Source organism: Haliotis cracherodii, unplaced genomic scaffold (genome assembly GCF_022045235.1).
Source record: "Haliotis cracherodii isolate W230 unplaced genomic scaffold, xgHalCrac1.p SCAF_4, whole genome shotgun sequence".
Lineage (NCBI taxonomy): Eukaryota > Metazoa > Mollusca > Gastropoda > Lepetellida > Haliotidae > Haliotis > Haliotis cracherodii.
The window spans coordinates 66,664,859-66,690,432 of record NW_027266297.1 but is presented as its reverse complement, the minus strand read 5'-3'; the positions used below and the strand labels follow the sequence as shown (position 1 = coordinate 66,690,432).

Below are 25,574 nucleotides of genomic sequence, written 5' to 3'. Positions count from 1 at the left end.
ATGGACGCACAGTGTTTACTGGGAGTTGGCGATGTCGTCGATGAAGGAGCTCAGGTAAGACGTCAACTCCTACCTGTTGAGTGTGCAGTTATGGTGCAAGGACTAAATGCAGCGGTGCGCGGTACGTTAACCTTCATGCTGCACTGATTGTGCAGAAATTAGCCAATTAACCATTGCAGTGTCGGTCAAATATCAAACACGTTGCTCAATTCCCATGCAGAAAGGGATACTTGCTTGAACGGTTCAATGATAATTGAATTACGTATGTATGTTTTGAAGATCGGATCCACAAACAACCCTGGGGAACAAACAACCCTAGGAGGTTTTATAGGTCATAGAGATTCTAAGTGTAAAGTTATTAAAACACTATAATTAACTCATATAATATTTTTAAGTGATTATATAAGTGCACGTCTACCGACAAAAATTACCATATCACAAAACCCACTCATCTTTTTCCAACAGGCTCTTTTTCAACTCATTTTTAATGCGTCCATTTATTGTATAATCTTCATCACATGTTGATGAGTCAACACATATACACGCTCATGTCAGAGTAACGGTATATGGAATTACAGATGTCCACATGTAAATAGGCAGCTGTCTGCTTATATAACTACACAACAGTGGCATAGATACGAGTTAGCATCAGCTGAAATACCTAGTGTTATACACAGTTATTTCCAGTCATCGCCTGCCTATGACGGTGACAAAAAACAGTCGTGAGTATTTATAGATCGGAGAATCCGCTTCCTTTTTTCAAATTGTATCCTGACCTAAGAGGCGATTGTATAACGAGGCTGGGATGACGACATGAGGTTTCCAAATGATCCCCAGTATAAAAATCAACACATACTGAAATTCCGAGCAATCCCAACCCTATTAGTCTAAACACCAAGGATAATATAGTTTCAATTACTGCCTGAAACATATACCTAGACGTGGAAAACATATCTTTCATTTCTATTTTATTACATATTTTGTCATTTTGTAAATAAGAACATCAGTGTGACATTTCCTTTTGACCACAGTTTCCGTTACAACTATAATTGTCATTTTCTATTTAAAAAAACCCACAATTATATAAAAATATCACTGTGACATCCTTCCTTTTGACCACAGTTTCCAACTTTTCGTCAAAAGGAAGGATGTCACAGCCCTTTTTCATTTTAAAAATCATGAAAAAAATTATAACTATTTTTAAATTTAAAATGACCAAATTTTGCTGTCGTGACCACATCATTAAACATACTGTTTCTAATGACGTCACTGGTGTTATTTTAATTATGACATAAAACAATACTATAGATACATAGAATAAATGCCCGTTTTTTCCCAATGACGGGACTTGTACATGTGGGTGACATAATTCATTATTCATCATTCAGGTCTGTCGCTATACGGTAGGCTGTTTGTACTGTACTACCGTTACACCAGGAAGCCCACATTATAAACTGAGGACTTGACTGCCTACAGGAGGAATACAGTTTGGATATTACACCTGATTCCCCAAGGCTCCATTACGTTATGTAAGCAGCCGAACACAGTGGAGCAACTCAGGGCCTTGATATTACGACAAGCATGGGTTCCTGAAGACCTATTCTCTCCCAGATCTTCACGGGTCTAAACCGGAAGTGAAAGGGAGTGATCATTACGTCACACGATGTATGTCCGTCACAGATACCATTGCCTACGCCTCTCTGTACCAAGTGGCTATCAACTGCAGGTCTATAACGCTGCTGTGTGAATCCAGCATTTGACATGTTTGTTATGAGCCGCTGACTCACGGCAGCGATCACCATCCATCAATATTAGCATATACCTGGAAACCCCCTGACTATAAAACATTAGTCATGTAACACCATTGTGTTTGTGAAGGCTGCGTCTTTGTCTGCAGTCACTCGACGCTGGCTGGTTCAGGGTTAGCACAATACAAACGTCAGCTCACGCTGACCAACCTCCCCAAGGACAATACTGATTTAATCATGTGAATAACAAACTATTTTACGGCGATAAAAATGTCACTTAGAGGGTAAGTGGAAGGTTGAGGTGTTGGGTTGCAAGCCTGAGCCTGTTGGATAATGTTGACCAATGATCTGTAGAAGTGTTGGATCAACTGACACGAAACACGGCCACAGCAGTGGAAGTACCTGTAGTGATAGGAGCTGATGCCATGGAATAAGTAGCATTGTCAGAAGCAGCAGCAGTAGTAGTAGTAGTAGTAGTAGTAGCATCACTATCCGCACCATCCACACCATCCACATATCCACACCATCCACATATCCACACCATCCACACCATCCGCACCATCCAAACCATCCACACATCCACACATCTACACCATCCACACATCCACAAATCTACACCATCCACACACCCACACCATCCACAACATCCACACATCCACACCATCCACACATCCACACCATCCACACCATCCACACATCCACACATCTACACCATCCACACATCCACAAATCTACACCATCCACACACCCACACCATCCACACCATCCACACATCCACACCATCCACACATCCACACCATCCACACCATCCACACATCCACACATCTACACCATCCACAAATCTACACCATCCAAACCATCCACACCCTCCACACATCCACACCATCCACACATCCACACCATCCACACCATCCACACATCCACACATCTACACCATCCACACATCCACAAATCTACACCATCCACACACCCACACCATCCACACCATCCACACATCCACACCATCCACACCATCCACACATCCACACATCTACACCATCCACAAATCTACACCATCCAAACCATCCACACCCTCCACACATCCACACCATCCACACATCCACACCATCCACACCATTCACACCATCCACACATCCACACATCTACACCATCCACACATCCACAAATCTACACCATCCACACACCCACACCATCCACACCATCCACACATCCACACCATCCACACCATCCACACATCCACACATCTACACCATCCACACATCCACAAATCTACACCATCCACACACCCACACCATCCACACCATCCACACCATCCACACCATCCACACATCAACACATCCACACCGTCCACACCATTCACACCATCCACACATCCACACCATCCACACACCCACACCATCCACACCATCCACACATCCACACATCCACACCGTCCACACCATTCACACCATCCACACATCCACACCATCCACACCATCCACACATCCACACAGTCCACACCATTCACGCCATCCACACATCCACACCATCCACACCATCCACACCATCCACACCATCCACACATCCACACCATCCACACATCCACACATCCACACCATCCACACATCCACACCATCCACACCATCCACACATCCACACATCCACACCATCCAAACATCCACACATCCACACATCCACACATCCACACCATCCACACCATTCACACCATCCACACATCCACACCATCCACACATCCACACCATCCACACATCCACACATCCACACCATCCACACCATTCACACCATCCACACATCCACACATCCACACATCTACACCATCCACACATCCACACATCCACACCATCCACACATCCACACCATCCAAACATCCACACATCCACACCATCCACACATCCACACCATCCACACATCCACACTCCCACACATCCACACCATCCACACATCCGCACCATCCACACATCCACACCATCCACACCATCCACACATCCACATCATCCACACACCCACACACCCACATCATCCACACATCCACACATCCACACCATCCACACATCCACACTCCCACACATCCACACCATCCACACCATCCACACATCCACACCATCCACACATCCACACCATCCACACCATCCACACATCCACACTCCCACACATCCACACCATCCACACCATCCACACATCCACACCATCCACACATCCACACTCCCACACATCCACACCATCCACACCATCCACACATCCGCACCATCCACACATCCACACCATCCACACCATCCACACATCCACACCATCCAAACATCCACACATCCACACATCCACACCATCCACACCATTCACACCATCCACACATCCACACCATCCACACATCCACACCATCCACACATCCACACCATCCACACCATCCACACCATTCACACCATTCACACCATCCACACATCCACACATCCACACATCTACACCATCCACACATCCACACCATCCACACATCCACACCATCCAAACATCCACACATCCACACCATCCACACATCCACACCATCCACACATCCACACTCCCACACATCCACACCTCTACACATCCGCACCATCCACACATCCACACCATCCACACCATCCACACATCCACATCATCCACACACCCACACATCCACACATCCACACATCCACACCATCCACACATCCACACATCCACACCATCCACACATCCACACTCCCACACATCCACACCATCCACACCATCCACACATCCGCACCATCCACACATCCACACCATCCACACCATCCACACATCCACACTCCCACACATCCACACCATCCACACCATCCACACATCCACACCATCCACACTCCCACACATCCACACCATCCACACCATCTACACATACACACATCCACACCATCCACACATCCACACCATCCACACCATCCATAGATCTACATCATCCACACCATCCACACATCCAAACATCCACACATCCACACTCCCACACATCCACACATCCACACATCCACACATCTACACCATCCACACATCCACACACCCACACCATCCACACCATCCATAGATCTACATCATCCACACATCCACACATCCACATCCACATCCACATCCACACCCACACCCACACCTACACCCACACCCACACCCACACCCACACCAACACCCACACCCACACATCCACATCCACACCCACACCTACACCCACACCCACACCCACACCCACACCCACACCCACATCCACACATCCACATCCACACCCACACCCACACCCACACCCACACCCACACCCACACCAACACCAATTCCGACAATACCCGGAGGTATTTGAAGGTGTGTGATTAATCAATTAAAGGTATTACTCTTTAGCAGTTTTATTGTAAACTCCTCTGACCCTGCCCCCGGTGACGCAGGGGTTCTTTAATCTCTTTCTTTTCGTAAACGTTGAAATTGTTGGTAGTGGGCCTCAATATTCATGTCAATAAATATATTGCTAGTTATTCCGTGACATTTGATTGGCTTTGCGAGCAGATATTTCGTTTATGTTTCCATAAACCGAAAGGAGATAGACCACGCCCACTGACGGACTACTATTTCTTGATTGGCAGATAATAGAATGGGCGGGGCTTGCGTTGCGTTATTGAAAAGATGTCAATTATTTCGTTTTGTTGCCTACAGTTTTTTGTGTTAATGATTAGACGTTAAACAATCTGTGGAGTTATTATTGTTTACGTTTCTATTATTATAACAATTCAGGGGCGGTGGGGTAGCCGAGTGGTTAAAGCCTTCGTCACGCCGAACACCAAGGTTCGATTCGCCACATGGGTACAATGTGTGAAGCCCAATTCTTGTGTCCCCCGTCGTGATATTGCTGGAATATTGCTGCAAGCGGCGTAAAGCAGTACTCACTCCCTCACAAAGCATAAGAATTGACTTTAATATGCTTTTTATGCGTTCATGGAGTTGTAAACTAAAAGACCTCCTCCGTGGTCTAGTAATAGAGCGTCCGCCCGGAGAGCGGAAGGTCCGGGGTTCGATCCCCGCCCGCGTTATACCAAAAGACGTTAAAATATGATACTTGTTGTTATTCTGACAGGCGCTCGGCATTAAGGGGCTAAAACGAGGACTGGCCGGCTCGGAGTCAGTATACTGTGTCTGAGTGGGGTATTCATGTTAAACTTCGGCATGGTGGGCTAGCACTCAGTCCGGACTAGTACAAGCAGCCACACACACACATGCATGCATATCGCTATATAAGTGCAATAAACCACATTTCACCTCACCTGTAAACTAAAAACCGATGAGCACACATTGCGGAAATATGCGTACAGTATGCGCACTGCGTTTTTATGTTCATATCCCCATGAACGCAAATAAAATAGAAGCCAGTTGTTAAACTACCTTTCAGTGGTATGTATCGGGCAGGTTCGCCGAGGTCTGTGTGAGTGCGTGTGTTTACCTGGCTTGAGGCTGTGTGTGGGGGAGACCGCTACTTCCGGGTATGTATCGATCCATCCTTACGGCAAAATCGGCTAAACGTTTTACAACCAGCCAGCCAGCCAAGCCTGGTATTATAAAACATATGGACGTTAGGATCATTAAGACATAAATCTTAAAATTATTACCATGTCGAAGCGACATGGATACAATGTGTGAAGCCCATTTCTGGAGTCCCCCGCCGTGATATTGCTGGAATATTGCTAAATGCGGCGTGAAACCACACTCACTCACTCGTGTGCAAGAGTGAGTGAGTTGGGTTTAACGCCGCTTTTAACAGTATTACAGTTATATCGCGGCGTGTCAGCTTAATGTGGGAGCAAAGCCCGAAGTAAACCCCGAAGTGATGCAAGTATCAGACGTTTACCACTTTGGTGAAACCCACGAGCAAGGGTATAGTGCTGACAAACCTTGAAACATAATTGGGTCGAACCGGGATTCGAACCCACAATCACAGGTTTCTGACGTGTCCGTGTATAGCATATGTGTAAGGCGGGTGTAGACGCGCTTGTCACGTGGAGTGATATTTGGTCTGTGGATCGGTAGGTCTGGTGGGTTGGCGGGGCCTTTGAGTCGGATGAGAATGATGGTCTATGTATCACGAGAACCCTGTCGGTCTGGATCTGAAGGGTCTGTGTGTCAATGTTTGTTTGTTTGCTTGTTTAACGCCACAAGCATAGTCGCCTTTTCAGGGCAAGCATGGGTTGCTGAAGAACAGCATGTATTCTGACCCGGACCTTCACGGGTATGAGTCAGTGGCGCCTGTGTACATTGTAGTCTATGCACGTGGGGACAGTGGCGTCTGTGACGTCTATGGACGTGGGGACAGTGGCGTCTGTGACGTCTATGGTCGTGAGAACAATGGCGTCTGTGTAGTCTGTGCACGTGGGGACAGTGGCGTCTGTGACGTCTGTGTTCGTGGGGACAGCGGCGTCTGTGAAGTCTGTGTACGTGGGGACAGTGTCGTCTGTGACGTCTATGGACGTGAGAAAACAGTGGCGTCTGTTTAGTCTGTGGACGTGGGGACAGTGGCGTCTGTGTAGTCTGGGGACGTGAGAACAGTGGCGTTTGTGACGTCTGTGTACGTGGGGACAGTGGCGTCTGTGAAAGCTGTGGACGTAGTTACAGTGGCGTCTGTGGACGTGAGAACAGTGGCGTCTGTGAAGTCTGTGTACGTGAGACGAATGGCGTCTGTGAAGTCTGTATACGTGAGGACAGTGACGTCTGTGAGGTGTATGTACGTTGGTATGAGGTAGGAGGGTTCGAGCTGTTTGTTTGCTCTATGAGGTATCGGTTTAGTTCTGTTTGGCCTTTGGAGGTGTGTTGTTGACAGGGGCAGTAAGCTGTATGGCATACTAGCTGATATGCCTCGCGGCTGCTGTGTGCAGGGAAAGACGTACTGACAGCAATAAATCCCTGTTTCATCAAATCAAACCATGACGACATAAGCCCTTGTGAGATCATCTGCACTTGTGCAGCGTCTTGCACACCGACCAACACACAAGTAGATGATCAATACCTCTCGTATCCCGGTCATGGCATGAATAAGAGAGTGATTTACAACTGCATGGTCATAGTTCAAACGCCAACGACGTCATAGGCTCTTCAGTGGTGACGTCATGGTGTAGTCCCCATCACACATCAGTCCGACTATGAACTATACATGTGGTATCTCCCTGGGCAAGAGCCGAAATATGACTCAGTTCTCCGAGCAGTATATGTGTACCTGGTAGGATGAGATGGTAATGTGACTGCTAACCTTACAGACGACTTGCCCTCGGTATCTTCCCCAAGGAGTTGAGAATTAAATAAGAATGCACATTGATCCATTGAAACGGGGTAATAAAGTAGGTCTTTGAGCATGCTTAACTGTGTGGAGTTCACGCATTGTTTGGTTGTTGTTGTTGTTGTTGTTGTTTGTTGTTGTATATTGACTTTATTTTGTTGCTACTTGTGCGACTTCTGCAATGTGCCCCAGATGTACGTAGATATATGTGCATTCTAATTTACTATTGTTTCCTGCATCTGACATATTGCCAAATGTTATTAATACCTAAATATTATATAGATATACAGGAGTTACTGAAGCCTTCCTGTGTACGGCATACAGATCATTAGGAATGTTAATTGATACTGTTAACGCCCAAGGGAAGTTATACATAATGGACGGAATAACTATGGCGGCAGTCACTGAATACTTTCGCTGCCGTGACGTGAATACTTCGTGAACGCTGTCATAATGTGAATATTTTTCTCAGGCTCCCATGACGTGAACAGTTCGTTAAGGCTGCCATGGCGTGAACACTTCACTAATGCTGTCATGGCATGAACACTTCGTTAATTTGAATAGTTAATGGCGTTAACTAATGTGCTCCATCTAGACAGTTCACGGCGTTATGGCTCCATCTAGACAGTTCATGGCGTTATGGGCTCCATCTAGACAGTTCACGGCGTTATGGGCTCCATCTAGACAGTTCATGGCGTTATGGGCTCCATCTAGACAGTTCACGGCGTTATGGGCTCCATCTAGATAGTTCATGGCGTTATGGGCTCCATCTAGACAGTTCACGGCGTTATGGGCTCCATCTAGACAGTTCACGGCGTTATGGGCTCCATCTAGACAGTTCACGGCGTTATGGGCTCCATCTAGATAGTTCATGGCGTTATGGGCTCCATCTCATCGCATCCCTCGCTATATCCAAGTATCCCATTTCAAGACACACTCACTGCCCTTAACCTCCCAAGATATAATCTCACCATCTCTCCATCCAAGTATCCAATGGCAAAACACAGTGCCCTTAACCTCCAACGGATCTAATCTCACCATCTCTCATCCAAGTATCCCAGGTCAAGACACAGTGCCCTTCACCTCCCAAATGTATAATCTCATCCCTTACTCCATTCAAGTATCCCACATCAAGATCCCCCGTCCTTCACCTCCCACATATATATTCTCATCCCTCGCTATATCCAAGTATCCCATTTCAAGACACACTCACTGCCCTTAACCTCCCAAGATATAATCTCACCATCTCTCCATCCAAGCATCCAATGGCAAAACACAGTGCCCTTAACCTCCAACGGATCTAATCTCACCATCTCTCATCCAAATATCCCAGGTCAAGACACAATGTCCTTAACCTCCCAATGAAATAACCTCACCCCTCTCTCCATCCAAGTATCCCATGACAAGACACGTTGTCCTTAACCTCCCAGGAATATATAACCTCGCACCTCGCCCCATCCAAGTATCCCATGACAACACACGTTGTCCTTAACCTCCCAGGAATATATAACCTCGCCCCTCGACCCTTCCAAGTATCCCATGACAACACACGTTGCCCTAAACCTCCCAGGAATATATAACCTCGCCCCTCGCCCCATTCAAGTATCCCATGACAACACACGTTGCCCTTAACTTCCCAGGAATATATAACCTCGCCCCTCGCCCCATCCAAGTATCCCAGGTCAAGACACAATCCTTAACCTCCCAATGAAATAACCTCACCCCTCTCTCCATCCAAATATCCCATGACAACACACGTTGCCCTTAACCTCCCTGGAATATATAACCTCGCACCTCGACCCATCCAAGTATCCCATGACAAGACACGTTGTCCTTAACCTCCCAGGAATATATAACCTCGCCCCTCGACCCATCCAAGTATCACATGACAAGACACACTGCCTTCAACCTCCAACGGATCTAATCTCACCATCGCTCTTCATAGCATCCCCCCATCCAAATCTCTGAAGACGTTACAAAACAAGGTCTCCTGTCCGAGACATCGTTGATTGCTCTCAACATTTGCCAAACCAATCCCGTATTCTCACCGAAGAAATTCAGCTCCTACATCATTAAAACCTGTCACCCACTGTTTTGTCCACGCGCCAGCAATTATATAATCAATGCAAACCATAGTGTGCCCTGCTCTGTCCGTCCGTCATTATATTTCCCATCACGGCCGACCCAGGGGTCAGCACTTTGCACGTGTTGGGGGAAATTGCTTAGCATTCAACAATTGATTCTAGATTATTTCTGACGGCTGGTTGTGTGGACTCTGAGCGCAGGTGATGCACCAGACGCGTTCTGTTGTGCATCTTTCTTCGTGTTTTTACACCTCTTGATGCAAACGGACAAATTACGATGGCGCAATCATGTAAATTGCATGTTCAAAGTGGCGTTTATATCGGGACAAGACGTTCAGACACATGGAATTGGGAAGAGAAAGAGAAAAGTAATCAGGGGGAACAGCTTTGTAGGAGTCATCTGGGCACTCATTGCGCTCTGAATTTAATAAACCAGATTCTTGGTTTCTGCTCAGCTGACAACAGTGAGCATGTCAATCTGCTATCAAGAAATTAATAGCTGAAAGTTGTAACAGTTAATTTCATTAAGTTGGAAACGTACTAAAAGGTATATGAAAAAATGTTCCTTTAAAATCAATCAAAAAGCGTACATCAAAGTAGATTAACTGTGGTTGTTAGAGGCAGTACTGAATCACTTCCGTTTTACTTCGATTAAAAGGAAAATATTACTACCATGCGATGTTTACATGGAATTGATCATTAACGCATTACAAACATCATGTACAAGCGTCTGTCACCACGATCAATCTACCATCAGACCGAGGCCGACATCACTGATGCTACACTGTTGGAGTGTGTGAGTATAATGCTCCCGTTTGGTGATGTTATGGACACTATGCACGCTTGATGGTGCAGACCAAACTTCATCCGTGCGGACAAAGGCTTGACGATGTGGACGTTGTTGTGATGTTGCCCATATTGTTATTCCAATCGTCTCTTGATGACCCTGGTTACGGGTTGGCAAGCCCTCTTAGGTGGCGTAATGTATTGTGCTGTCCTGTAGACGTGCCAGAATCCTAGAACGGGGTTCGAATCCCCGATTTGTCCTGATAATGATTCTTGTTTTTCAGCGCTTGTGCGATTCATTAAAGAGGTAAACATGTTAACCCTGCGTTACCCTTGTCCCAAATTACGTTGCACCACCTTCATATTCAAATAATCTAAGTTTGGTCATCATAGAGACAAACTGGTAAAACAGGTGTTTAAACTCACCAACCATACCTTATTTGTATTTATTTGTTTCTTTGTTGTTCTCAGCAGTATTCCAGCGACGGCGGTCTGTTCATAATCGAGTCTGAACCAGACAATCCAGTGATTGCATCATGAGCATCGATCGACGCATTTGGGATACGACGCCATGCATCAACCAAGTCAGCGAGTCTGACCAACCGATGCCGTTAGTCGCCTCTTACTACAAGCATGGTCGCCTTTTTCGGCAAGCATAGGTAACCATGGTAAACGCGTATAAAGGCCGGCGTTGGAATCTGGTGTTGAATGTCACTCCAGGTTATCGATCTTTCTAGTTTGATGAAGACTGACTAATGATTCGTGGTCATGTGGTGTCACATCACGCTACATGTACCGAGTGACCCCGCTGTAACGATTCTGTCCCATGCCGCGGTTAGGCCCCGGGGGACAGGTGAATCATATTATCTGTCTCGTATCGCTGCTGTAAGCGTCATTTTTAATAGCATTAGTTGTGTCGTAACCAGCATATTTCCAGACTGTTGACGTTACTTTAGTCCAAATTTGCATTTAACCTTTCGCCCATCACTGCTGTGTTGACGAAGGAGAACCTAATTCGTTGTGGCATGATATCTGTCTGTCTACCGTCACTAGCGTGCTATACTGCTTGCATGGTCAGAACACCACCTGTCTGCTTGTCTGCCGTCACTAGAGTACTATAGTACATTATCAGAACACCGTCTATCTGTCGGTATGTCTACCGTCTTTAGAGCAATATTGTACATGGTCAGAACATCTCCTGTCTGTCTGTCTGTCTGTCTGTCTGTCTGTCTAGTTACCAGTTTGTCTGTATGATGACCAACATTGACGGCTGCCTGGCTGACATCACCTGTCTAGTTACTAGTTTGTCTGTATTATGACCAAACATTGACCGCTGCCTTTCTGACATCATCTGTCTAGTTACCAGCTTGTCTCTTTGATGACCTACATTGACCGCTGCCTGGCTGACATCACCTGTCTTGTTACTAGTTTGTCTGTATTATGACCAACATTGACCGCTGCCTTTCTGACATCATCTGTCTAGTTACCAGCTTGTCTCTTTGATGACCTACATTGACCGTTGCCTGGCTGACACCACCTGTTTTGTTCCCAGTTTGTCTGTATGATGACCAACATTGACTGTTGCCTGGCTGACATAACCTGTCTAGTAACCAGTTCGTCTGTGTGATGACCAACATTTATTGTCGCCTTTCTGACATCACCTGCCTAGTAACCAGTTTGCCTGTATGATACCAACATTGACCGCTACCTGGCTGACAGCACCTGTCTTGTTACAAGTTTGTCTGTATGATGACCAACATTGACCGTTGCCTGGCTGACATCACCTGTCTTGTTACCAGTTTAATCAAATGGTGACCAACATTGACCGTTGGCTGACTGGCACCATCTGTTCACCTACCACTTGTGTCTGTGAGGCGACCGCCATTGACTGTTGCCTGTTTATTCTTTAGCTTGTTCAATCCCCACGAGGACGTGCGTCATCATCTCATACTTATATTTGCTTCATCGGTGATATAGTAAAATCTGCTCATATTATGGAAATACTTAACCACTTTCTATATTTGAACCAACCCACAACATTTGAGTTAAAGTAAACTTAACTATCTGCTAGATGTATTCCTGGAAAGAATGAGTTACTGTAACCTTAAATATCTGCTAGATGTATTCCTGGAAAGAGTGAGTTACTGTAACCTTAACTATCTGATGTATCTAGATGTATTTCTGAAGACTGTCTGCTGTCTGCTTGATGTATTGCTGAAGACATTGAATTACTGTAACATTAACTATCTGCCAGATGTATCCCTGGAGACACTGAGTTACTTTAACCTTAACTATCTGCCAGATGTATTCCTGGAGACATTGAGTTACTTTAACTTTAACTATCTGCCAGATGTATTCCTGGAGACATTGAGTTACTGTAACTTTAACTATCTGCCAGATGTATTCCTGGAGACATTGAGTTTTTGTAACTTTAACTATCTGCCAGATGTATTCCTGGAGACATTGAGGTATTTGATTTTAACTATCTGCCAGATGTATTCCTGGAGACATTGAGTTACTGTAACTTTAACTATCTGCCAGATGTATTCCTGGAGACATTGAGTTTTAGTAACTTTAACTATCTGCCAGATGTATTCCTGGAGACTTTGAGGTATTTAATTTTAACTATCTGCCAGATGTATTTCTGGAGACATTGAGTTACCGTAACCTTAACTATCTGCCAGATGTATTCCTGGAGACATTGAGTTTCTGTAACTTTAACTATCTGCCAGATGTATTCCTGGAGACATTGAGTTACGCTTCGCCATCTACTCGATGTATTTCGGGAGGTCGGCAGTTATTTCAGACATTGTTTTGAGTTGTCTAAACCAATCCCACATTACAGAATTAATGACACTTGTTATTCTCCATATTTTTAACTGTCGATGTCTTTGATGTAATCCTGGTATTGGCTATAAATGATTACAGATAGGGGCTATAGCTCCCGTCTTCTCCTATCCCTTCTTGCCCCCTGAGGCGAGGACCAATATCACCACACACCATTCATCACCAGCCCAGAATAGTGTGCAAGACATGCTGCGGGGGTTGGGGCCTTCACGAACAATATGATGATTGTGATCATATTACACCGAGTTAGCAGGGATTTATTCCACGAAATCACACATGTGGATGACACTTATGGCAATTTTCAAAATCGAGCATGTCTATTGCCCCCTCTCTCCTCGTGGAGGTGACAGATTGCTATGAGCTTCCCAGTAATTGTAGTTATTCCAATAATACAACTTTCCAGGCAAGACAATATGTGAAAAGACAATCCTACAATGCTGCATACTATGAATGGATGCGAAGGTGTTTTTTCCTCGTAACGGATCTGCCGACCCAAAATTGCACAAATGTAGAATAAAATTGATATTTTACGAATCGTGTTTTATTTTGTTTTTATCAAGTCTGTCAATAAATTTTAATAAATAAAGCCTAGATCGATATTAGGAGGGACGTAAATCATTGTAAAGCAGCACATTTAGTTCCATGTTTTATCCTGTCGTCCATATTTGTGAGGGGTCACTCTTAAACTAAAGTGTTTTTCAATTTCATTTTGATTCTGATTTCGATCACCTATCATGTGGTTTTGTAAAAGTTACTGAGTAACTTCACTTGCTCACTTGTGCTGTGTTAAGTCGATGACAACTGAGACCCCTTTGGATCTGACTTTGCCAGGTACCATCCATTTTGGAGAAACGCTCAGGTTATGCAGATCGTAGACCTTTACCTGATAAAAGCCATAGGAATGGAGATATAGTTGACAGGGCAACGGTTATGACTGAGTGACTCGGTGAGTGGCACAGCTGGTTTTTACAGCTCGAAAACCCTCAAATATATCGAGTTTAAGTTCTTGAGTTGACGTTAGGAAATCTGTTAAATGGTAGTAGTAAATATTTAGTCAGTAAGTCTAGGCCATAGGCCCATGGTACATCAAAGTGTATACGGAAATGTAACAAGGCATATTGTTCATATACACGAAGATCTAAGGTGCAGAGCTTTGTAGACACAAGTGGCTGAGTCTTTACAGAGTAGGTACATTCACTGAAGACATTAACATGTTAAATTAATTTTGGGATGGATTTGCATAAAATTTCTGAGGTATGCACTTAGATCTCAGTTTATTATATACATTGCATAAAAAATGAGTCCACGAGTGTGCATTCATCAGTAAATCATTTATTATCTCTTTGTTTTTATCATGTTTCGTAAATATTATAATTGTAACATACTCCAATCCTTATCGTGATAACGGAAACCAAGCAGTCTCCACTTCATAGACCCATAATCAACCTATAGTACAGCTTGCGGGTCTTGAATTTACCCCGAGAACACAAACCGCCGGTCCCAATGAAACTCTCATTTATTGCTTCCCCCCATTTTCTGTCCATCGATCTGACGCTGTGGGTCCGTCGACCACGGTCATCGTTTTCTCCTCTGGCCAACTGACCACACTAGGCCATGTAACCAGCCAATCAATGCCATGCATCACTTCAAGCTATCATCTTCCATGTCATGTGAACCTAAACACCGACGACGATTACCACACCACAAATACTGAACATCTTCAAATGCACTGGTCGGTAATTTAGGGGTGAGGGTGAACGCCTAAAGTCTGTTATCAGCCCATATAATTCTGTCCCACCACCTTCCGATAACATTGTAACTGCCCATTGGGACTCCACACCAGAGACATATGATGGTACAGTGTTAGAGCGCCCATCCAACTCTTCGACATTTTGCTCGCGGTGAAGATGTGGATGCGTTATGGGCGTATTCACCCACGGGGCCTCAGTGGGTGGCGTAGCCACATTATAGACACATTATAGACAGACACATTATAGACACACTATCTTTACCAAGCATGTTTATGAAGTCTTTTATGTTCGTTATCGTCGACCAGATCCATATGATAATGATGTAATGCTCCTGCTGTCAATGTACCTGTATTAAAGACATATTCATAAATGGACTGCAAATGTTTCCCAACGTCAAGGGGTAAACTATCCGTGGACGATGTCCTTCAGACTTCACAACGTGCCTTACATCTGCTGATTGAGGTTAATTGTAGGAAGAGTATGATAAATGAGATGTTTATATCACAGCGAGGACAACCTGCAGAATACCTGCTTAAATACATTTATAAACACGACGTCCTGCAATTAATTCATCTTATCATAGCATGAGTGCTTTGTATATACTTAAAACGTTTATTGTCAACATATTGACGTTTGATGACGAAGGTGTCTCCTTACCATGATGCCATTGTAATAAACTGGATACTTTTACAATCAAGATTATTATTGGAGAATAGTTTGTTCCAATAATTGGGGTACTTATAAAGGTAATAGGGGCGGTCGGGTAGCTTAGTGGTTAAAGCGTTCGCTCGTCACGCCGAAGACCTGGGTTCGATTCCCGACATGGGTACAATGTGTCAAGCCTATTTTTGGTGTCCCCTGTCGTGTTATTGCTGGAATATTTCCAAATACGGTGTACAAACCATACTCACTAACTCACTTTTAAGGTATTAAGTCATTAATAATGTCATCGTCGTTTATTGTTGAAATACCCTGAGCACAAACAAACATGGCTTGGCAGATTAAATCTGATGCCCAAAACATAATGGTGACCGTTAATTATCAGGAACATAACAGGTTATTTTAAGGTTTTTTTCTTCCGGTAATTTCAAGGTAGTGTAAAAAAGAGAGGAAAGTTCATTTGAAATGCTGCTACTTCAGAAGACCCATTAGTGCTCCAAAGTCGCCATGTGACTACTACTACGACTACGACTGTTGCGACCACTACTACTACTACTACTACTACTGTCGTGTTAACAACAATACCGTGCTCTAACCGATGTTAATTTAATGTTATATGCCGGATTGTCCGGCAAGGTGTGTAGTTTTTAAAACCAGTAATTAATAAAAATGTATCACATTAAAACATATAGTTTTGGAAACACTAAATTGTACCTCATGGAATTCTCAATGTAAAATACTTACTTTTGCATGTTTCTCATGGCATATGGCTCTTTCAATATCAAAATAACAATTATGATAAAGGATGCGATAGAGGACCTTATGGGTGAAAAATCACAATTTGACTTTTCATTATATTTTAAAACTACAGCATCTTCGGAACACAAAAATACACTTCACAAGCTTCAATACATATTTATTACAGAGATAATAACATCACGCATATCAATCTTCACTGAAATAAGTTGAGGTAACCGTCTTTATGATGTCAAAGCACAATTGTATCCTAGCACCCATAAGGTCCCCTTTTCTCCTGGGAGTCACAAATAACATCCAGAATTATCTACAATATAATTCACTTGAAAAAAAAGACCTATTGCATGTTAAGATAAAACAATTAAGACTTGCAACTATATCACAATTTAGCATGCACTCAACGCTCACTCCACATATCGTTATATGGCACTTTGCAGGAACTGCCTGTGCTAGAGTCCAGGATGTACTTGGCTGACCACAAGTAAGGTGGGCTGTACATGCCAACATCAGATTACTTGCTAGCAAGGTAAGGTGAGAAGTTGGTGACTCATGATTGATAAAAAAACACATAAGTAACAAATATAGCCTGCGACACGACTGCTGCTTCTACCACTACTACTTACTACTACGGTTTGTTAGCCTTGTGGTTAAAGTGTTCGCTCGTCACGCCAAGGACAGGGTTCGAGTCCCAAAATGGGTACAATGTGTGCAGCCCAGTTCTGGTGTCCCCCTCCTTCTTATATTGGAATATTGCTAAAAGCTGCGTACAACTATACTCACTCCACTACTGCTACTACACTACGACTATACTACTACTACTACTACTACTACTACTACGACTATACTACTACTACTACTACTACTACTACTACTACTACTACTGACCCGTGAAGATCCGGGGTAGAATAGGTCTTCAGCAACCCATTCTTGCCGTAAATGACGTCTATGATTGACGTAAGGGGCGACTAACGGGATTGGGTGGTCAGGTTCGCTGACTTGGTTGATGCATGTCATCGTATCGCACGTAGATTGATGCTCATGGTGTCCATGTTCTGGTCCAGAGTCGATTATCTATAGACCGCGGTTATATAGATCGACTTTTGCTGATTGTGGCGTTAAACAACAAACAAACTTACTCCCTACTTCTACTACTACTACTACTACTACTACTACTACTACTACTACTACTACTACTACTACTACTACCACCACTACTACTACCACTACGACGACTACGACTATTACTACTACTACTATTGCTACTACTGCTACTGTCACTTCTACTATTCTACTACTACTACTTCCTACTTCTACTACTGCTACTATTCTACTACTACTACTTCCTACTTCTACTACTGCTACTATTCTACTACTACTTCCTACTTCTACTACTGCTTCCTACTTCTACTACTACTTCCTACTTCTACTACTGCTACTATTCTACTACTACTTCCTACTTCTACTACTGCTACTATTCTTCTACTACTTCCTACTTCTACTGCTGCTACTTATTTCTACTATTGTTCATTTTTTCTTTCTTTTTTTACCAACAATGCACTTTACTTGAGGGGACATGTGGGTATCCTTTTGGAAAATGGTCATAATTTATCCTCAAGAAGTCAGGATGGGTAGGTGTTACACTTGGTCAGCACGTCAAGGAAACCAAGAACACACACTGTGGAATGGTAGGACTTATGAAAATATCTCAGTACTATTGCAATCTGAGTACCCGTACTGCATTTGTGTTTAACTATAGCAAGACTGCTGCAATGGACAAATCCCTCTCACAATTGTACCTCAACAACCACCATCGCAGTGTGAGGTGATGATCCCCGTTTTACTGGTATTTAGAGAAAGACGGCAACCTCGACGTTGGCTTCAACCTACACATCGAATGGGTATTCATTCTGTATCTCGTAGTATCACAAAATGGTGATTTGTATTTTTAGGAGGTGCTTGTTTTTTGTGTTAATATGATAAAAATACAATTAGTTATGCATACGTTATAAACTGCCCACATGAGCAAAGGATGTGAACGAAGTATGAAGTGAACAAATGACGTTAGTTTGCGTCCTTGGTATGAGCGTGTTTGAATACGCTCCACTGCACACACGCTTTCAAATGTATTTTAAGATATTTGACATTTTAGTTTGATTAAACATAAGACGACGTGGTATGTTTTACTAGATAGCCGCCCACAAAGAGCGCGTGTAACTAAAGTGTGGTCATGTCAACACAGAATGTTAGCCAAAGATGTCCGTGTGGCCTTGTCTACACTTGCAGAGTTTGTCTGAAACACAACATGTATTGTTGAACAATCCGGCCACTGATGTTGTAGAAAGCGCTCCTGGGTGCGATGTCCTTGTGTTATTTATCCAATGTTTCTTCATGTGTTATATTTCCCATGTTTCCTACTGTGTTATATTTCCCCTATTTGTCCTGTTTCTTCATGTGTCCTGTTTCTTTCATGTGTTATATTTCCCATGTCTCTTCATGTGTTATAATTCCCATGTTTCTTCATGTGTTATATTTCCTCATGTTTCCCTCATGTCATACGTCCCCCTGTGTCCTGTTTCTTCATGTGTCCTGTTTAATTTCATGTGTTATACTTCCCATGTTTCTTCATGTGTTACATTTCGCATGTTTCTTTCATGTGGTATAATTCCTCATATTTTCCTGTTTCCTGTTGTGTTTTCCCCTGTGTGTCCTGTTTCCCCTGTGATATGTGTCGCATGTGTTACGTCCCTCCTTGAATAGTGTTTCTTCACGTGTTCTGTTTTCCTGTGTCCCGATGAAGAGTGTTGCGGGGCTAATATTGTAGTGATTGTGCAATTGTACCTTGTTATCATGCTTCCTATTAAATATTCAGGCAGAGAAGCCCTAAGGCGTACAAATTACAGACCCTACCACGGATTTGAGTTCCATTTATCTCATAATACTGGAGTGATGAAGATATCAGTAACTTGGGAGATATGAGTAAATTTTAAATACAATAAATTACCGCAACCGGTACCGACTATTCACAACGATGAGGAGGTAGCACACGATGCACTATGAGAAGACGGTGGATCCAGATATTGATTAGGTTACATGTTTAAAATGAGTAATGATAATACTGATTACGTTTGTCACTATGTATTCCGTCAACAGCCACACTGTGTTCCTGCATTTGACAACGAGATTAGAGACTTCGACAAGGGAAGTTTCGTTTTCAGCCGCCAAGATCTTCATGAGCTGTAGTCAGATCCGATCTTGTAAACATCTCCATCCATGAGCCATTTTAGACCACCCCGTCCATCTCCCTGTGTTAATGAAGCCAGTACTATGCATCTAAGCACGAATGTGACTGACCGACGATATCCGAATGACCAGACTATCATATCGATCACCTATTAGTTAATTGATCTAATCACGCGACAATGGACCCCAATGTGGATTCCATTGTTTCCGATCGAGGCCTAAGGACACGCTAGCCCATTCTTATATTTGCTTCATCATCTTAAATACAAGTTGGGGGGGGGGGGGGGGGGGGGGGAGATTTTAATTTGATACACCAGAGGGATGTACAAAATCAATGCTCTCGCCTTAGAGCAAGCATAGGCATAGTGAGGCGCACTGTACAGTGAATGTGGTAGATACGTGTATATACTGAGTATATATACTGTGGTACAACGTGTGTAGTACATGCATGTCTATATTATATATGAGTAGCAACAACGATGTCTCAGTGATTTTCATTGTGAATTCATTGTCAGGGCATTAAGGAAAAGATGCCAAAAAAATAACAATAAACTTTTTACACAAATCAACCTAACATTACAATGACGAAATGAGGATTATTTTTTATTGCACTCCATATGTCAGAATTTTGTTACGATGCAGTTGATGCATCATTTCAGTTGTGTGATATTGTTGTTTTCTACTCAGTGTAAATGGTTGTATTTTCCTTCGACACAGTTCATACGCTATTTGCTAGTACAGTGCAAATGGCATTTACCGCTTCCAAATGCGGTTTCCATTCCAGTACCATGTTCTTATTCCAGTGCATTTTGGCGTTTTTAATTCAAGTGCATGTCACGTTTTCTGTTTCAGTGCACGTATGTTCAATGTTTTCTGTTCTATACATATGATGTCCTCTAGTCAAGGGTACATGTTCTCTGTTCTATACATATGATGGTTTCTAGTCAAGGGTACATGCTCTCTGTTCTATACATATGATGTCCTCTAGTCAAGGGCACATGTTCTCTGTTCTATACATATGATGTCCTCTAGTCGAGGGCACATGTTCTCTGTTCTATACATATGATGTCCTCTAGTCAAGGGCACATGTTCTCTGTTCTATACATATGGTGGTTTCTAGTCAAGGGCACATGCTCTCTGTTCTATACATATGATGTCCTCTAGTCAAGGGCATATGTTCTCTGTTCAATACATATGATGTCCTCTAGTCAAGGTGACATGTTCTTTGTTCTATACATATGATGTCCTCTAGTCGAGGGCACATGTTCTCTGTTCTATACATATGATGTCCTTTAGTCAAGGGTACATGCTCTCTGTTCTATACATATGATGTCCTCTAGTAAAGGCCACATGTTCTCTGTTCTATACATATGGTGGTTTCTAGTCAAGGGTACATGCTCTCTGTTCTATACATATGGTGGTTTCTAGTCAAGCGTACATGTTCTCTGTTCTATACATAAGATGTCCTCTAGTCAAGGGTACATGCTCTCTGTTCTATACATATGATGTCCTCTAGTCAAGCATACATGCTCTCTATTCTATACATATGATGTCCCCTAGTCAAGGGTACATGCTCTCTGTACTATACATATGATGTCCTCTAGTAAAGGGCACATGCTCTCTGTTCTATACATATGGTGGTTTCTAGTCAAGGGTACATGCTCTCTGTTCTCTACATATAATGTCCTCTAGTCAAGGGCACATGTTCTCTGTTCTATACATATGGTGGTTTCTAGTTAAGGATCAGTGTTCTCTGTTCCACACATATTATGACTTCTAGTCAAGGGTACATGTTTTCTGTTCCATACATATGATGACCTTGTCAAGGGTACATGTTTTCTTTTGCAGTATGTATGCTGTGCCAAGAACAGAAACGCAGCTCAAGAGATCAAGAAGCGGAAACACAGCCCTTTCCGCGTATCATACCTCTTCCTGAGAGATTGCTTTAGAAACAGAGGTAAGGTCGATGTTAGTAATAGTCTATCATCGATGTCATATCGCAGGATACATCTAAATGTGTTGTGACTTAAAACCTTAATGATAGGTTATAAACACTAATCATCATCCTAGACTTATCTGCTGAATATAGTTTTCATACATGAAGACGGTGTTGAACAACGACCATGCTTTCACAACTGATGTTATCTCCAAATCTTTAATCATACCTTAGTCATCCAGCTTCAACATATACGCATTTATCAAATACCTTAATGACTGGTTCGAACTGTGACAGCGCTTCCATACTTACAATACGAAAATTGTTTGGGGTGAAACTTGATATACGGCATAGGTATATGAATTACAGTATTTTTTTGTGATTGTGTGGTCGGTATTGTATCTATATGGGTAAATCTTTGACAATGGGTACAGCGTGCGAAAAACACTTTTGGTGTCAACCAGCTTCGGTATCGCTGAGTTATATACACGGCGGAACACCTCACTCACTCACTCAGTTTGTGGTATGTTTATATGTCTCTCATATTCACAATGTATGTGTATTTTTTATATGTTCAAGCCGTTTGAGTATGATTGGAGTTGCAATGTTTTGGCTGGGAAATGTCACTGAGTCGTTACCACAGTTGCATGTGTTTTATCGTTTGCTGATTCAACGTCAAAGTCTCATGGCTGGAACTTATTTGACACTCATAGACATTATTTGTTGGACCTAAGAAAATAAGATATGTTAAATCTCGAATTTTGAAGCCGTTGTTAAACACCTGGATGTTGCTGACAACGGTGTAAAACTTCATTCGTTTACTCATTCTGTGGGAATATGCATATTTTAGTTTGCTGCCTATCACGTATCGAAATGTTGCCACAGGACATGTAATTGGATTGTCACAAAAGTTATGAACCGTACATATTTGAACGGTACTTCAGTCGTACAGGCGTGAGCGTCATATCGGGAGGTAGGTAACGTAACACAGGTCGTTGATGTTGACTTTCGGTGCGAATATTTACTTGGAACCCACGATAAAAGGATCCTGGCATTACTTTGGGATGCAACCCTGCATTATCCTGAAGATGGTATCTGTCTGTGTCACTTATGACTAAATGTTGCAATAGCTGATCAGATATTGTTTTGGCAGTAATATGTTTTATTCTCATTCTCACTAAACGCTATAATCTATATTTCCAGTGATACGGGAATGTGTGAGGTTTTGCAGCATCTGTATAACTGTGAGCATGCTCTTCATCGGTAAGTGCCCCAAATAGTACAGCTCTGCACAGAACGTTTCTCTCACGTTTAATTGCTATTGTTAATCATATTATAGTTTTCTAATATTTTAACCTCATATATCAGAGTTATTCTCTCGAACACATATATATCTATATAACGATATCAAGAAAAACTAAACAATGTACGGACTCTTTCCTTATGTATAAGACACCTCTGCTAATATCAGAGTCGATTGAACGATTCCGATCATGCGCATGTGTTTATGAATCGTTATCAAATAGTGATGACTCCAGGTGTTCACGAAAAGGTGAGTGTATCCTGCCCCACCGGTGGCACCCGTCACAAACACATGAAAAGGCAAGTCAAATGTTCACCTGACAAAACTCGGGAACATATGGCATCGTCATCATTTTTGTCACTGATGGGTCAGATTTGGAAATGTCCACTTCATGTCTTCCGTGACACTTCTTGAAAGATTCACTTGGGACTTGAATGTTGTAAACTTGAGCTTTTATGCAGACGAATTTGTATTACCGCTTTTCGGTATTTTGCAAAAGAAAACTAAATACAAAATTTTATGCCACAGGTATACAGAAGAAGGAGTTATGTCCCTTTGAGCCGGCCATTCCCGTGTTCCTGTTGGTCGACGGCAGCATCCTGGCTCTACATACGGGCATCTCAGCTATCCGACTGTGTGTGGAGAGAAAGAAGTGCAGTGACTCGGATATCAATAGACTCGATAACACGAGCATCCTCCTGAAAATACTAGTACTCTTTCTCGTCTTGTGGAACTTGGCAGGTGGGTTTATCGATGTATGGAGCTTGCAGTTTTCTGCACTTAGCCTTTATATTGTACAGGACAATGACCACCAGCTCTGTATAAGCTGGATACGTGAAGCACGATACTAATTACACTAGCTGAAGCTTTGACAGTCTGGGAAACACATTGTGTTTATGGGTGGAGGAGGGAGGAGAGCATATAAACGTGTTGGTGAGTGTTTGAGAGTTGGGTGGTGTGACTGAGTGGGTGGGAGAGTGAGTGATTGTGTGAGTAGATGGATGTGAGAGTGAGTCATGTGTGAGTGGATGTGAGAGTGAGTGGTTGGGTGAATGAGTGGATGTGAGAGTGAGTGGTTGTGTGAGTAGATGGATGTGAGAGTGAGTGGATTTGAGAGTGAGTGATTGTGTGAGTAGATGGATGTGAGAGTGAGTCGATGTGTAAGTGGATGTGTGGGTGAGTGGTTGGGTGAGTGAGTGGTTGTGTGAGTGAGTGGTTGTGTGAATAGATGGATATGAGAGTGAGTAGATGTGAGAGTGAGTGATTGTGTGAGTAGATTGATGTTAGAGTGAGTCGATGTGTGAGTGGATATGAGAGTGAGTGGTTGTGTTAGTAGATGGATATGAGAGTGAGTGGATGTGTGAGTAGATGGATATGAGAGTGGGTGGTTGTGTGAGTGAGTGGATATGAGATTGAGTGGCTGTGTGAGCAGATGGTTGTGTGAGTGAGTGGATGTGATAGTGAGTGGTTGTGTGAGTAGATAGTTGTGTGAGTGAGTGATGGATATGTTTAGACAAATAATTCATTCAACTTCAGAATACGAAATTCAATATGAACATAATCAAATGTGTGTGTATGATTTCAACATATACTTTTCAGAATATTTTCTGAATTCATCATATACTTTTAAGAATATTTTGTGAATTCAACGTATACTTTTAAGAATATTTTCTAAATTCAACATATACTTTTAGGAATATTTTCTGAATTCAACATATACTTTTAAGAATATTTTAGTTTTTTCATCTGTGGTGTCAACAGTCTCATTGTGATTGTTTCGTTGCAGGATCAGTGTGGATCTACAGTGTAGAGAAAATAGTGCAGTTTCACGACTCCATCAGGACCACCTATTGTGACGTTACAGCGTATTATTTTGCATTTGGCCTTGTGACGTCAGCATACATTGTTGTTGGACTCATTATTGTGTTTGTGTTACTGACTGTGACGTCATTATACATATACCAGACTTGCACAAGGACGTCATTGCGCGGCATACAGGACGGGCAGACGGACCACCCAGACAGTATCACTCATATATAATCAAAATTGGTATTTATCGCTACATCAATCATCATCGTCACGCGCAATGTAAACGTTTTGTCTTCAGACCCACATTCACCCCCATCCTCCACCCCCACCCCGCCAGCCCTTGCCAAGACTATCAGTACATGGTTGCCAAGGAA

General features: G+C 43.0%; 1 protein-coding gene across 1 annotated transcript; it reads left to right on the top strand.

Annotated features, from left to right (window-relative positions):
- LOC139479176 (transmembrane protein 272-like) lies at window positions 1–25,574 on the top strand. Its single transcript, XM_071261980.1, has 5 exons — window positions 1–54; window positions 22,001–22,109; window positions 23,292–23,351; window positions 23,920–24,132; window positions 25,178–25,574. Exons 1-5 carry the CDS (start codon window positions 1–3, stop codon window positions 25,429–25,431), a joined length of 690 nt encoding a protein of 229 aa, XP_071118081.1. The 3' UTR covers window positions 25,432–25,574.

Bases quoted from the DNA above. Each gene is read 5' to 3' on its own strand.
- LOC139479176 (XM_071261980.1), top strand. From the start codon at position 1: ATGGACGCACAGTGTTTACTGGGAGTTGGCGATGTCGTCGATGAAGGA. The intron at 22,110-23,291 runs GTAAGGTCGATG...CTATATTTCCAG, and splicing joins AGATTGCTTTAGAAACAGAG to TGATACGGGAATGTGTGAGG. The intron at 23,352-23,919 runs GTAAGTGCCCCA...TTTATGCCACAG, and splicing joins TGTGAGCATGCTCTTCATCG to GTATACAGAAGAAGGAGTTA.